The 16,371-nt window shown below is 50.1% G+C and overlaps 1 protein-coding gene across 1 annotated transcript; it reads left to right on the plus strand.

Annotated features, from left to right (window-relative positions):
- Nucleotides 1-2,454: 2,454 nt before the first annotated feature.
- On the plus strand, nucleotides 2,455-4,329 carry LOC135812833 (uncharacterized). Its single transcript, XM_065326048.1, has one exon. It carries the CDS (start codon nucleotides 2,455-2,457, stop codon nucleotides 4,327-4,329), a length of 1,875 nt encoding a protein of 624 aa, XP_065182120.1.
- The last annotated feature ends 12,042 nt before the right edge of the window (nucleotides 4,330-16,371 follow it).

Here is a 16,371-nt window from a genome sequence, read left to right on the forward strand (position 1 = left end):
CTGCCGCATATTGCACATACTGCAAACTATTGACTTCATGCCATTGCCTCATGGATCAGAAGTCACCACACTGAAAGAAGAACAGCAGAGGAAAACAGAGTTGATGCAGTTAATTGATGCAGTTAACTTAATCAGCAGCAACAAATTTGCTCCTTCACTTCATTCGACGAATTTGATAGTCGTGCAATGCAAGAAAAATGTCAGAGAGCAGGATCTAGCTAATAATGGGCATGCACCAGTGCTGTGGTGGCTATAATAATTAGATGCTCAGAATTTCACCACAATCATACACATATACTGACATATTTACACTATGCAACCTAGTACTCAACAAATTCAGAAAAAAACAAGTACTTCAGCTGGTGAAATATCCCACCTCTATCCCCTAAGCTCAAATGTCCCTGTAAAATTGATAAAGGATTGGTAGATGCTCACTCGGAGTGGTGTTTGAAAAGTAACACAACAGTTCATGACGAATTAGAGCATGACCAATTGTCTCTTCTCATAAAATCACAATATTGCCTGTGCGTGGTTTATTTCGGGTGCAATTGTGCGGCACATAGGTATCACTCTAATTTTTCGTGCATTCGAAAGATAAAGCTTTGGTCTATCACCCCACAAAGCGGCTTTAGTGTCCGCGATGGGTAAATGCCTTACCTGGTGTGAAAATGGTGACCATATTCTTCGTTTCAGCAATTACAAAAGTGAGACATTCGTCCCTGGTGGCTGCTCACGAACTGCAAGCTCAAAAAATAATTTTCCAGGGCACGGCCATAGGTGTCTACATCACTCCGAGCCATCTCTCCTGTGTAGAAAAGGTATCCTGACGAGACTACAGTCCATTTCAAAACTATAGACGCGTACCTAGGCAAAAACCGTTATGCCAGCATCTATACCACATAAAATCTGTGATCACTTTGTGCATACATTTTTCCAAATTGGGCGTCTGTTACCCAATCGTTTAGAAACTATATGAGAGTAATTGTGGAGCGGTCCTGAGCAATATTCCGAAAACTATTCTCAAAAAGTTCCAGCCAAATTTGAAATATTTCAAAAACCCTACGCGTCTATAGTTTTGAAATGGACTGTAGAAGGGCTCTAAGCAGCAAATTTCATTGAAATATTCACCATTCGGAGATAGGCGAAATCAACGGAAAACAAGTCCGCAGGTGCGGCGCCTAGGAGGCGACGATTCCCGCGAGAAAATGAAAATCGGTCACTCAAGGGCCTTGGCGCATGGACTGTCTACTGCTGCACGTGGACTAGCGTACGACTACGGCCACCATGGCTACACGTACGAGCCGACGAGCCGGTCAGGCGGTCAGAGCAAGTTGCAGACCAGCACCGGGGAACGGAGTACGGTCTTGCTGAAGTCAGCGAAGACAAGTACAAGGCGGTCAGCGAAAGCGGACCGAAAGTCACCATGGGCACGGATGAGTTGCGACCAGAGACGCCGTTTGTCCGCAGAGCGCTCACTCCATCTAACACCCAGGTCAGCGCGAGCAGAGCGGCAAGCGGCTCACCTTTGTCCGCGGCTGCGGCGCAGGTTGGAGGGAGCGGCGCGCCAGCTGCTGCCGCTTTAGAGTCTGGCGCCACCGCGCACTTGGACAGCGCGAAAAGAGCGACAAGCGGTCCGCCTTTGTCCGTGGCTGTTCCCCAGATGAGGAGCGAGCAGCGCACCACATGCGTCAGATCCAGAGTCTGCACCAGTGCCTGCAACGCCATTCAGCGCAACCAGCAGGCCGCCTGGATCCGAGCCTGCAACGCTATTCAGCGCAATAGGCAGGCCGCCTGGATCCGGGCCTGTGCACGCGTCGGAAATTCAGACCAGCGCGGACAGCGCACAGCCTGTGACCTCTGCGCTAACTGCAGGATCAGCGCCTTGGGGATTGATCAGCGCAAACAGCGCGAACGGCACTGGAGCGATCAGCATGACCAGCAACCTACCTGTGTCACCGGCTGAAACGTTAGCACTCCAGATTGCCAGCGCAAACAGCGCAAACGGAATGAGGCCAGAGATGCCTGCATCCCAGCAGACAGTCAGCGGAAGCAGCGCAATCGACCGACTGCCTGGATCATCCGTACCTGCAACGCTATTCACCGCAATCGGCAGGCCGCCGCTTCTGCCACGCTATTCCAGCAATCCGTTGACACCCGTCACACCACTACTCAGTCGCCAGTAATTACATCTGCGTCTCGGCAGGGGGCTGGCGCCAGTGGTGTGGCCGGCGTGCACACTGTGCCAGCAGCTAGTCTGTGGAGCCCGCCCGCTCCACAGGCCATGGTTTGCAACCAGCAGGGTCAACTGCCGCACCAGTACCAGTGCCATCAGTAGCACCAGGCCAAACGCGGCATCAGCAGTCATCGGACGAGATATTCCGCCGGCTGAAACCCATACAAATTCCAACGTTTACAGGCAACAAGAAAGCCTATCGTGCCTGGAGAGCAGCTTTCATGGCTTGTGTTGGGCAGACGAACTCATGTCCGGAGGTGAAGCTCCTGCACCTGAAGCAGTATTTAGGTGGAGAGGCATTGGTGGCCATCGAGAGCCTAGGCTACTGGGCCCATGCCTACGAAGCCGCCGTTAACCTTTTAGACAGGAAATTTGGTGGCGAGCAGAGACAGACAAACCTCCAATTTGAGGAAATAGAGTCGTTCCCCGCCCTCCGGACAGGCCGGCCTGGAGACCTGCAGAGATTCGCCGATTTGCTGGATGTACTGATAGTGAACATGGTGGATGCAGGCAAGGAATATGAGCTGGGCCATGGTCTTCTGTTCCGACAGCTGCAAAACAAGCTGCCGATGCCCATGCTGACCCAGTTTAACCGTTGGCGTCACAACAACACGAAACCCAGTAGTGCACCAACGCTGTTGGAATGGGTGACCCTTGAGGCAGAATTCGCTACTGGAGCAGCGGAGATGGCCCACGGAGTCAGTTGTGCGGATGGTCATCATGCAGCGGCGCTGCCGACTAAACCAGCTCCTGCAAGAAGTCGGCCAACGTTCGGAGGCAGCTCCGGAGCCCACGCGTCGTCATTCCTGGCCTCTGGTCAGAGCGCTGCCAAAATCCAGTGTCCAGTATGTGATGCGCCCCATCACACATGGAGGTGTGACATCTTCAAGAGCGAGTCGCCCAGCAGGCCGTGGGAAACAGCAAAGAAGAAAGGCCTCTGCTATAGGTGCCTTGGCACTGGACATCGAGGGACATCCTGTACCAGAAACAGGAAGTGCGGTGTCAGTGGCTGCAGTCAGACACATCACCAGCTGCTTCATGATCGTCAACCGCAGCAGAAACGGAACCTGTCTGCAGCAGCCATGAGCAGTGATGTAGCATCGTCAAGCACTCCCACAGCTTCAATCAGCACAAGAGGGGCAACAACATCTGCAATAGAGCCAGCCTCTATTAATTGCTCCATCCAAGCATGCAACATCACGGAAGGGGAGCCGGATCTGGGAGAAGATAGGCCACGTGGAGTACCATCGGTCTCGGTACGCATCCTCCCGGTGTCGCTTGTGCATGAAGGAGTACGGATACAGGTTAACGCTATGTTGGACGATTGCAGCACTACCACCTACATAACCACTGCAGTTGCCGGCCAGTTGAGGGTGGCAGGAAGACCGCAGCAGGCATCAGTTTCTCTTCTGAGCGGGTTGACGGAAACATTCGTCACGACGCCGGTCAACATCACAGTGGAAAGCGCTGACGGAACATTCCAGTCCAAATTAACGGCGCTAACTATTGAAAGCATCGCAAGCAACTTGAAGGCTGTTGACTGGGCGAATGCGGCAGCGCAATGGGACCACCTGCGAGGTGTTCGCTTCACGGCTCTCACCGAGGAATCAGTGGACCTTCTAATTGGCAGTGATCATAGTGAATTGCATTCTTGCTGGGAGGAAGTCAATGGCAAGCCAGGAGAACCGCTAGCTCGCAGAACGCCATTAGGTTGGACATGTATCGGAGCAGTATTAAACAATGATGATCGACCAACCCGCGCCAACAGCACCTACTGTGGCGTACAGCTGAACCGGCTTAACACCTGTTTGCAACGGGAAGTTGATCAAGGCGGCATCAGCCCTGAGCCTTCATGGCACATGAAGGACCGCAGTGTGAAGACTGAAGTTGAGCAGTCAATGCGGCAACTCGACAGGGCTGGGTACGAGATTCATCTTCAGTGGAATGGCCAGAAGTCACAACTGCCCGACAATTACAGCATGGTATTCAGCGACTGCATAGAGCCGGACCCTAGGCTGCAGCGAGAGATACTGGAAGTGCTGCTTGGATTGCGGCGCAACTCGGGAACCATCGTCGGTGATATTCGGGAGATGTAATTTTCGAAGTACGTTCAGATTCGAAATCACTCCGAGGACCAACCGTGCTTGCGTCTCTTGTGGCGACCACCGGAGAGACATACTCAACCAGACGGCTACCAGTTTGAGCGGCTGGTCTTTGGCCTGAATGTTTCGCCGTCCAACGCCCCTATTGTGACGCGGGAACATGCATCGAACTACCTGTCGACTCGCCCGCTAGGCGCCAATGGTATGTTGAAGTCAACATACATGGAAGCTACTCCTGATTCAGTAGCCAACGACAAACTGGCAGTGCAGATGTACCAAGAGTTGCCACTGATCTGGGCTGCAGCCGGCATGAAGGCACGGAAGTGGCTGAATGACACGCCTGCCGTTTTAGCCCAGATACCCGCGGAGGTCCGGCTGTCTGCAATGGAGCTCAATGATGGAAGCCTGCCGACGATGAAGACTCTCGGTGTAGGATGGGTAGCGATTCGCGTTCATTTGCTGTATTTGTTCGACAGCTATTAGGAACAATGCCATTGTCACAAGTGAATCAAGATCAATCGGGCCTTGGCTGTTGGAGATATGGTACTAGTTCTTCATCCTGACATGCCATGAGGGCACTGGCCGTTGGGAAGAATCACGGCAGTCTTTCCTGAGTCTGATGGACATGTAATAGTTGCTAAGGTGCTTGTGGGCGGCAAGGAGAAGACACGCCCTATCATGCGATTATGTCCGCTTGGCTTGTGCTAAAGCCCCTGGTGTCACATTGGCTAGGTGACAACACCCAGCCGGAGGCGTTCGTGAAACTGATTTCAAGGAAAGTTTGATTCACTATTAATTTTCTTGAATGTGTTCACATTGTTCATATGCTGTATTTCTTCAACAGCTTTTCGGAATAATGCTTTTGTCGCATTGGAAATTTGTTTGTTGAGTTGCGATATGCTTTTCGATGTTACTTTTCAACATATCGGGAAGGGGAGAATGTTCAGAAGGTCGCACGTGTCACTGACATGCACTCTCGTTTTGTGTTACATGTAGCTGTGACTTTCGTTAGGGTCACACTTTCAAGTCACAGACTTTGTCTTCACCTTCTTTCGCGCCTGCTGATGGAGTTCTTGGCATGCAAGTGGTATAAGCTAGACGTTTTCACTGCGGTAGTCAGTTGGCTAGAGTAGGCTGTAGTGCTTTCGAGTTCGGTATGTATGTATGTATGTATGTATGTATACTTTATTTGAATTCGCAAATCCAAACGAGCACAAATGCTCAATGACAAGGTAGCGAATATGAGCCAGGGACTATAGAAACCGCCCTACGACGTTTGATATCAAAATCAAGTTATGACGTTTCAAAGTCACGTGACTCAAAGTTACGCGAAGCGCAGAACTCGTCACTTTTGTTTTGACAAGACTCAAGAGCTGTCCTCTTGTTAGGTGTTCGGGGAAGGATTCCGAGCTCGAGCGATTGTCGAGTATACTCATGAGGCTCCACTTACTTTGATTGATTATGGCTACAACATCTAGTAGACGACGCAGCTCGATTCTGTGTGGAGTCGACTACAGTAGTCCCTGATGCGAAGGCGCTTGAATCGGACGACGAGAATTTTTACGGATTCAGCGCTGAGTCGGCGAGTCGTCCGCGAGCGATTCCGACACCGATGCTGACAGCGACGGCGATGATATGCCACCTAAGAAGAAGACGTGTGGAGTCACAGCAAGCTCGAGTGCTGCTAGTTTTGTGTCGAAAACGCCAAGCCCCGGCAGCTCGGAAATTTCAAACGCGGAGAGTGACACCGACTACTCGGAATCGGATGACGAACCAGATACCCGTAACCCCCGCACCTGAGCCACCGACGACGGAGCAGGTGAAGCGTGGTCTCCTCGGACATACGCGATGGGATTGAGAGAGGCTGTGGATGCAAGTCGAAGAATCATTGGAAAGTCATCCCAGAGCAGCAGCTCGAGGACTACATATTTGAAGTCTCTAAACTGCGAGAATCGAAAAAGCGCTTCAACAGTTCAAGCAGTTTGTTCTGGGCGCACTGACTGCAAGCATGCGAAAGTCGATGACTGGCGGTGGCGATCGACCTTTCTATTTCCGCTATCATGTACGTGGTTACGAGTTGTGCAAAGACGTGTTCATGGCAGTTCATGCAGTGTTGGAAGTCATGTAATGAAGCGCCTTCAAAAAAGGCAAACAAAGGAGTCGTTCAACTGGCACAACATGGCTTGACTGGGAGAACACCAGAGCACTTGGCCATTTCAGCAGACATAGAGCAGGATGTAGTGCAGTTTATTTAGTCATAATTATGCTAACATGTACGGTCTACCTCAACCTGCAGCGGAGCGAGGTCGTGCTGAGGACCCTCCAGTATATTTACCAGCATCCCAGAACAAGAAGTCTGCATACAACATCTACACCAAGACCGTCACACAGTATTCGCCTGTTCATTACACGCCATTTTGCCACATTTGGAGGAGACAGGCAGCACACATCAAAGTGATGAAGCCAAGGACAGACGTATGCGCACTGTGTGACAATCTGCGGTACAAAATTTGTGTCGCCCGTACAGAGGAAGAGACGGAATGTAGTGTCCAGGCCCTGCTTTCGCACACATCGCTAGCACAAGAGGAGCGGCAGTACTACCGAGATTTAGTGGACGGCGCGCAGGCGTCACTGGATGAAGCTGAGGGAATAGTTCACTATACATTTGAACTGCCTAACTAGCAAGAATGAAGATATACAAAGAACATTACATACTGTGTACATAAATTTGCTCTATATCGCTCAATTGATATGCCGTTATTAAATAGGTGGTTAGGCACATTTTACCATCGCAGATCAACTTGAAATTTTGTTTGAGCACATTACCATACCATACCAACATTTTGAGAGAAAAAAAAAATTTTCGCCAAAAAGTGCCATAGGGTGGTTTCTGTAGTCCCTGGCTCATATGTTATTATGTAACAGGTAAGGAGGGTTGGGGAGAAAATAAGGAGAAAAGAGAGAATGGTAGATATCTCAATGAAGAGCGAAGCGTTTTCAAACTGCAAGTAAGCCAGCGAACGATAAGTCGATAGTTCTGTAACCCGCCTAATGAACGAAGTACTTTTTTCAGGCGTGCAGTGGACTGTCATTAAAACAGAAACAGAAAAATAATAATAAGGCACCCATTTTGTTTGTCCAGGGGATGGCCCACGCCTGGTAAAGAGAATAAAATAAAGAAAATAAAATAAAATAAAAAAACAAACAAACAAAGTACTAACAGTTACTGCTAACGAGAGTACTTGCTACTAACATCGGGAGGATGAAAGGCCCAACCCTGCCCTGCCAGTTACGGACTTGCGGGGGGTCGCCATGGCAAATAATAATGGTAAACAGTGAAAATCAATCACAGACAGGAAGCTGTCTCAGGGCAAGTTTCTAATCATAACATCAGGAAGATCGGAGGGTATACGGTACGACGGCAGCTTTGAAGCTGCTGAGAGACGACAGTACTCTGACGGCATCCAGTAGGACGTTCCAAAGGGCACTACCTCGGGAGGCAGGGCGAGATCGTCCGCGCGGGTTCGTGTAGCTGGTAGACGGAGCCCCAGGGCGAGATCCAGGCGCGTCCTACGATCCGCGCAGCGTACGAAGACCTCCTGGAGGGATGGACTCGCACTGGCGTGTATGCACCTCCAGACAAAGACCAGCACCTTCTGCCAATGTACTTCTCCAATCCTGAACACCTGCATGCGTTCCAGGAGATCACAGGCACGAGAGAACCCCGGCCGGCCATAAACTGCTCTTGCCCCACGGTTTTGTGCTACTTGGAGCCGGTCGGTCTGGGTCTGAGTGAGACCTGGGCTAAACGCAACGGACCCATACAGTAGATCCGGCATGATAGCTGCCTTGAAGAACAGCACACGGCTAGCAAGTGTTAGCGACTTTCGTGTCCGCCACAGAGTTCCAATTTTCTTATTGGCTTTCGTGATGCTCGCATCGACCTGGGGCTGCCATGACATGCGTACATCCAAGATGATGCCAAGGTAGCGGGCACTGGTGACGCTTGGCACGGGTATGCCATCGCACTTTACCACAACGTTGGGACTCTGGCCATTGGATCCTGCAAAGACAAGGAGCTGACTCTTGGTGGCGTTGAGGATGAGACCACGGGAGGCTAGCCAGCGAGCTAGGTTAGAGACGGCTGTTGTGAGCTCAGAAGAAACGAGGTCAGCGCTGCGGCGGGTGGAAGTCAAGGCTATATCGTCTGCAAACTTGATTGACATAGTCGGGCAGGTAACCGGCGGTACGTCTCTAGTGTATATGCTGAAGAGCAGCGGCCCCAGGACCGAACCCTGCGGAACACCGCAGGTGCATGTAACAACCCTGCCGAGTCCGGTACCAGTACGCACTTGCTGTTGGCGACTTGACAGGTAATGTTTGAACCAAGTCAGTGCTCCTCCAGTAACGCCAATGTCAAAAAGGTCCTGGATAAGAATGCTGTGCTTGACTTTGTCGAAGGCTTTCGACATATCTAGAAGACAGGTTGCCACAACTAGACCGTCATCTCGCCCAGTGTTGACTCTGTCAGTTAGTAGGGCAAGAGAATCTTCCGTAGAGTGCCCATGACGGAACGCAAATTGGGTCACTGGCAAGATGTTCATCCGTGCGACAGGTTCCACCAACGATTTGTGCACGACCTTCTCAAGGATTTTGGACATTATCGGTAGCAGTGATACCGGTCGGAAATTTTTGGGAACAGAGGGATCACCACACTTGTGGAGTGGAACAACGTGAGCTAATTTGAACTGCTGTGGAACTTCGCCGCTGGATAATGATGCATTAAACAATGTGGTAAGAGATGACGCTAATATATCAGCACGATACTTGATTAGGAGACCCGGGATTCCATCACTTCCAGTAGCTTTGGCCGGGTTGACTTGCTGCAGCAAGCGCTCCACAGCACCCACTGTGACGGGTGGAAAGGACACTAGGGAATGCTCTGCAGGGGGTCCGGCAGGCAGGAGTAGTTCGGATGGCCGAGTGATGTCGGTGACAACAGTCTCGAAAGCAGACGTAATCGCCTCCACACCACACGATGGCTCCTGATGTGTCCGCTTGCGACCGGTTGTTGTTGTTGTTGTTGTTTCTTTATTTTACTTCACCATATGAACAGGCAAGACTGCCTTCTCACCGGTAACGGAGTTTATGACGGACCATAGCTGACGGGGGCTTCCCGTGTTCTCCGCGCACTTGTTTCGAAAGAACTCGTTTCGTTTACGCCTGTAGGCATTTGATGCAGCGGACCGGGCCTGTTTGAATGTTGAGTGGGCCTGCTGGCAAGTTTTGTCCGATAGCCAACGCTTGTGCAGCCTGTTCTTCCGCATAGTGAGCTGATACAGCTCTCTGTCCGACCACGGTGGTTCGCTTGGGCGTTTCCGGCTTTGCTTGCAATTGAATGGAGCATGGCGATCCAGAACACTTATAAACTTTGAATGCCAGTCTTGCCACATTTCATCCACGTTAGCCTGAGCAGGAAAAGCATACAAGTTTGCAGCATTAAGGTCATTTCGGAAGTCGTTTATATTGATGTTGCGGAAATTTCGGGTGGATGTACCCGGCTTATTAGGGAGGTTCTGCTCTACGTTTTGGGAACGCGACGCAAAGAATCACGCGAACTTTCTTCGCGTTCCCGTAACGTAAAGAAATGCTGTTCTGCTCTACGTTTCACCTAGAGAAGTCACGTGGAATGTGTACTGGAATTTCCCCTTCCATATTTGGCAGTTTTCTGCATGCAGTTGATCGATACCCAGCAAATCCGTACGCATTTTCTCTGCGTGTGCCACAACGTAGAGAGCCCCATCTCCGCGTAGAAATCTGGAGCCAAAACACGCGAAGCCGTAGACTCTAACCCAGACACCTGCTCTCTACGTGATTTCTCTACGTTTCACGTATAGCAGAACCTCCCTACTGGTCGACTGCTTGGGCACGGAAATGTCCAGCTTGGCAAGAACTGCAAAGTGGTCACTGATCGTGCACTGAATGACATGGCACATCGCTACTGTTTCGGGACGGGCTAGGATTAGGTCGATTACGGTACCTTGGGGGCAGTCGGGCGTCACGCGCGTGGCACTATCCACGTGGTTTGCCAGACCATATGCACCTGCCAAGTCAAATAGATGGCGAGTTTGATAGTGTGTCCTGCTGGTATCAATACCAGGCGGTCTGGCATTCGTGTTGAAATCGCCCAGGAAAGTTAACGATGGGGTTATCCGTGAGGCTCCGTCAAGCGCTCTCTCTAGTCGGGTCCAAAAGCTGATAGGCTCAGTTGGTGGGCGGTAGACACAAGCAAATACTTGGTGGGCTGTCCCAGAATTCGTTGTCTGTAACCAAAGAACTTCCAGGCCATCCTGCGCAAGTTCCAGCCGAGGTTGGAGAGCAAGAGATGAGCGATAGTAGAATGCCACGCCGCCTCCTGGGCGCCCACGGTCAAGTCTCACGAGGGAGTAGTCTGGGATGACCAGTTCTCCATTACTGATAGTCTCATCCAGCCATGTCTCTGCAAGGCCAATAACGTCGATCTGGGAGCTATCTAGGAGTGCCTTAATGGCATGTGTCTTGTGTCGCAGACTGCACACGGTGAAAGGTTTCAAGCAATTGCGGCTTGGAGCCAGAGTTTTCTAACAGAGTTCTCTTGATAGTCGTGAGCTGGTCCTTTGTGTGGTTTGGGTGTGTGCCGAGGCAGGAGCACGCCTTTACAGAACACCAAGCATCTTCTCCAAGTCTAGAGAAACCATTTTTGTCGTCTTGAGACAGTACGGTGTGTTTCCCTCCGCCAATGAACCGAAGGCATCTCTGTTCGCGCACCTGCAATGGCCCAGCCTGGCATGGCGGCGACACATCCAGTGCCTCCGGGAGCTCCATCACCTGGCCAACCACCAGACCACTGTCCTTATGGAGCTGGGCTATAGTCTCTCCACCAGCGCGCGGCGCCCTCTCCAACTTGTACCGCCTGCCAGGGCTAACAGCTACTCGCGTGCCACCTTCCTCTTTGTTACCGCTGCCACCTGGAATTCTCTCCCCACTGACATTAGAACCACCCAAAATAGTCATTGCTTTGTGTGTCGTGTCCGTACCATCTTTGCCAACACCCGCTTCGAACCCGCTGGTTTCATTCCTTCCAGAGTTTCTATAACATAGTAAAGAATGGTACGGCTGATTTCTACAGTATGCATTTGTTATAACCCTTCCTCTTCTCAATCTGTATGTTATAATTTTGCAGATATATTCCCAGTAAGCCATGAACGGAGACCCCCTCGACTTAGGGCGCGTTTGGTTGGTACGAACTAGAACAGGATTCACCAGAACAGCGCGTTTGGTTGTGACTGCACCTGTTCTGGGTCGGCCAGAACATGTTCTGCTTGCTCCGGCCTCGAGGCCGGAGCAGACCGAGCAGTTTCACTTTTTCACAGTGAAACCTGGCGGGAACATCTTTTTTATTCCCAAATGATCACGTGCATACGCTTTTGGGTTGGACTCTTCGTACCGTACAAAGTGACCATGGTGATCCATACACATTTTGAAGAATGCACCAAGTTTGGCACATTTTTCCACAAAAATGTGCTCTGTTTCTGGAGTAGCGTTTGGTTGGCATGAGGCTGCTCCACGTGAACCAGCTGTTCGATCCTGTTCTAGATCGTACCAACCAAAGTTTTACCAAACGCACCCTTAGGCCTCGGCCTTTGGGGAATCCATAAATAAAATTTAAAATTAAAAAAATTAAAAAATTCGTAGGCTACATTCCGCCTAGGGAAATGCAGGAGATGGCCTGGCTGGGGAGGACACACTTGGAGGAGTATGTGCGCACGTCTGTGTGTGTGTGTGTGTGTGTGTGTGTGTGTGTGTGTGTGTGTGTGTGTGTGTGTGTGTGTGTGTGTGTGTGTGTGTGTGTGTGTGTGTGTGTGTGTGTGTGTGTGTGTGTGTGTGTGTGTGTGTGTGTGTGTGTGTGTGTGTGTGTGTGTGTGTGTGTGTGTGTGTGTGTGTGTGTGTGTGTGTGTGTGTGTGTGTGTGTGTGTGTGTGTGTGTGTGTGTGTGTGTGTGTGTGTGTGTGTGTGTGTGTGTGTGTGTGTGTGTGTGTGTGTGTGTGTGTGTGTGTGTGTGTGTGTGTGTGTGTGTGTGTGTGTGTGTGTGTGTGTGTGTGTGTGTGTGTGTGTGTGTGTGTGTGTGTGTGTGTGTGTGTGTGTGTGTGTGTGTGTGTGTGTGTGTGTGTGTGTGTGTGTGTGTGTGTGTGTGTGTGTGTGTGTGTGTGTGTGTGTGTGTGTGTGTGTGTGTGTGTGTGTGTGTGTGTGTGTGTGTGTGTGTGTGTGTGTGTGTGTGTGTGTGTGTGTGTGTGTGTGTGTGTGTGTGTGTGTGTGTGTGTGTGTGTGTGTGTGTGTGTGTGTGTGTGTGTGTGTGTGTGTGTGTGTGTGTGTGTGTGTGTGTGTGTGTGTGTGTGTGTGTGTGTGTGTGTGTGTGTGTGTGTGTGTGTGTGTGTGTGTGTGTGTGTGTGTGTGTGTGTGTGTGTGTGTGTGTGTGTGTGTGTGTGTGTGTGTGTGTGTGTGTGTGTGTGTGTGTGTGTGTGTGTGTGTGTGTGTGTGTGTGTGTGTGTGTGTGTGTGTGTGTGTGTGTGTGTGTGTGTGTGTGTGTGTGTGTGTGTGTGTGTGTGTGTGTGTGTGTGTGTGTGTGTGTGTGTGTGTGTGTGTGTGTGTGTGTGTGTGTGTGTGTGTGTGTGTGTGTGTGTGTGTGTGTGTGTGTGTGTGTGTGTGTGTGTGTGTGTGTGTGTGTGTGTGTGTGTGTGTGTGTGTGTGTGTGTGTGTGTGTGTGTGTGTGTGTGTGTGTGTGTGTGTGTGTGTGTGTGTGTGTGTGTGTGTGTGTGTGTGTGTGTGTGTGTGTGTGTGTGTGTGTGTGTGTGTGTGTGTGTGTGTGTGTGTGTGTGTGTGTGTGTGTGTGTGTGTGTGTGTGTGTGTGTGTGTGTGTGTGTGTGTGTGTGTGTGTGTGTGTGTGTGTGTGTGTGTGTGTGTGTGTGTGTGTGTGTGTGTGTGTGTGTGTGTGTGTGTGTGTGTGTGTGTGTGTGTGTGTGTGTGTGTGTGTGTGTGTGTGTGTGTGTGTGTGTGTGTGTGTGTGCAGTATGGTGCAGTGGTATGTGCAGTCGATTTCCAATCGAGAGGTTGCGGGTTCAATTCCCGACGATTATGGTCGCACACGTCTTTCTTCTCTTTCTCGGTCTCTTCCTGACTTTTCTTTCATTCTCCTGGGTGGTTACCAACAGCCAGTGTATGCCGGAGTATGTGGTGTGGTGTGTGTGTGTAGAAAAAAAGAAAAAAGAAAAAATGGAAAAATGAAAAATAGGGATTCACTGGCCAGAAAAGTCACTTCAAACAGCTGTGTGGTGGATACCAGGCTAAAAATAGTGGCGGTCAATTCATCAGCCTTGCAAGCTGTTGAATTGTGTAATCCCAGCACAAGTTGCTATGTCTAACATAGCTGTTCGCTATCATCGCTTCCGCGATGGGCAGGTCTGAGGTCTGAGGTGTGTGTGTGTGTGTGTGTGTGTGTGTGTGTGTGTGTGTGTGTGTGTGTGTGTGTTGCCAACAGGCTCGGCTGTATGATGGTGTATTGTTGTATCTGCCACCTTTGTTGGTTTCAGGGTTCATATACTTTCTATTTGTATGATGGTGTATTGTTGTATCTGCCACCTTTGTTGGTTTCAGGGTTCATATACTTTCTATTTGAAGTATACATACCTGTTAACCATGGACTGCTTCTGGCTAGATAAACTCTTGTGTAATCAATGGTGCTAGTGACGCTTATATCAGATCCACTCTGATTTAGCCACCCACACTGTAGCAAGTATTACCTTCACTGGGGGCAGGGGTAACTGCAGTTGGATCCCGGGACGGATACCCTGATGCCGTCAATCCTTTTTCTGCACCTTGTCCTCACCCACTTACTGAGGTGTGGTGAGCCCATAAGTGGGATCACTTTCAAGTCCACCCAGAGTTTTGGGGATTTCAGGGGGTGTCGTCCGTTGGGTGGTTCAATAGCCAATATCTTTCCAAGATTCCTTTTGAGTCTCTCTCCCCTCTCCCGGGGAGACCCACGTGACCAGTTTTGGCAGTGAGCAACAAGTACAAGTACAAGTGTGTGTGTGTGTGTGTGTGAGAGAGAGAGAGAGAGAGAGAGAGAGAGAGAGAGAGAGAGAGTGTGTGTGTGTGTGTGTGTGTGTGCAGGAGCAGCGTGGAGCATGCCAGTGTGATCGCTGTGGCCGTTGCTTTCTTACCTGTGGCGTTCTTGCTCGTCACAAGTGTGTGGCTCAGCCCCCAACGACAGTGGAGCCGTGTTGTGGTGAATACTATGTGTCCTGCGACCGCTGCTTCCGTTCGGTCCAGGGCAGGAATAGACACCGCTGCTGAAGCTCTCCACGGCCGTTCGGCAGTTTCGTGGCAGATGACCCGAACCATGACCCGAACCCTCATTTTGTGTATGTGTGTGTGTTTGTGTGTGTGTGTGTGTGTGTGCGTGTGTGTGTGGTGTATGTATATGTATGTGTGTTGCTCTCCACGTAGACAAGCTCTTGTTTTTGTGTTCCGGGCGCCATGGGGCGGCGTTCTCCCATTCTCTCTCCACTGCCCCTCCGGGCCCATGTGGCAGTGACTCGACAGGGCAGGGCAAGTGTGTGTGTATGGTGCATTTTTTGTGCTGGCATGTCTGTATAAATATGTTGGACAGGAATGTGTTCACCCACAACATTCACGGAGAACCATGCTAGGTGTTGCTGGAACGTTTGGAGTCTGCGAGCACTTACAATAACTTACGTCATGTCACATGAAAGAACGGTGCAGTGTTTGACCCTCATGTAAACATGATGGTGATGGTACCTCACCTAAGCTACCCATGAAGCCAGAAAGAACATCAGGTCAACAGAATTTTACCAGAGGAAAGCATCTATTGCCCGAACTTCTTCATATGAAATGAACAATACCCTTCTCCATAGAGACAACATGCAGATGAAGTGTATGGACAAATAATAATTATATAAATAGGCCATTCGCTGAGGGCATGGAATGATCTCTACGTGTAGATTGGATAGACACATGCACGTCTGCAAGGAAAGCACTTGTTCATGGGTTAGTTCATGGGCTGATTGAGTTCACATGGACTAAGTTCATACATGCCATCTCTCCTGAGATATGTTCAGCAAAAATTTCAAAACATACGACATTATTTCGTTCGCTATTCTCCGCTACTCGTCGTCTCACCTGGCTTCAGAAGATGTTACGAGAGATAGGAGAGTCTCCAGCAGGCAGCGCATCCATCTTCAGAAAGTGGAAAGAGCAAACGGCATGGTCCTTGGTTGAGGTGAATGCTGAACGTTTGATTTGTCCCAACCAAGATTTCAGCACTTGGTTCGTCACGATTTTCGCTTGCCAGCTAACGTCTCCGCACTCCAGCTTTCCCCTGTCGGTGTCACGTCCCAGTACAAAACGGAGAGGACTACTAACAAACAGTTCGCGGCACTAACAGCCTTGAACACAGTACTTCTTTCACTTCGTGAATACAAGAAGACAACTGAAAATGACACAATTATTCAGTGATCGACCTTCTCTCTCACGGAGCTAAGCAGAATGTGCGTCATCACCTTTAGTCGCCATGGAAACGGGATCAGGAAATCGGCGATATGGCAAGTTTCCCTTGCCGTACGCAAGCGAGAGATATTCCATCGGAACCGATATCCAGTTGTCTTTCATCTGAGCCCTACTTGAAAAATCGATGCACTTCCCCTTTAAGTCATGTACCAATTGTAGTACATGACGTAGTAGTCACGCACCTACAAAATACTTTGCAGGATAATATTTAAATTGCCTAGCATGCCTACAAATCCGGAGTACTACCTATAGTAGACCCAGGAGTCGTAAAATACCGGTATTTTACAACTCCTGGACAGACTTAGGGGGTTCGTTTTTGATCTACAGGTTTTTGTAGAAACTGCTTCTCTCGGTAGAGGTTTTTTTCAACTCAAAAGGGTAGATTCTACTTTCCTCTATCGCAGTATCGGCT

This window comes from Sycon ciliatum, chromosome 3 (genome assembly GCF_964019385.1).
Source record: "Sycon ciliatum chromosome 3, ocSycCili1.1, whole genome shotgun sequence".
In the NCBI taxonomy this organism is placed as follows: Eukaryota; Metazoa; Porifera; class Calcarea; order Leucosolenida; family Sycettidae; genus Sycon; species Sycon ciliatum.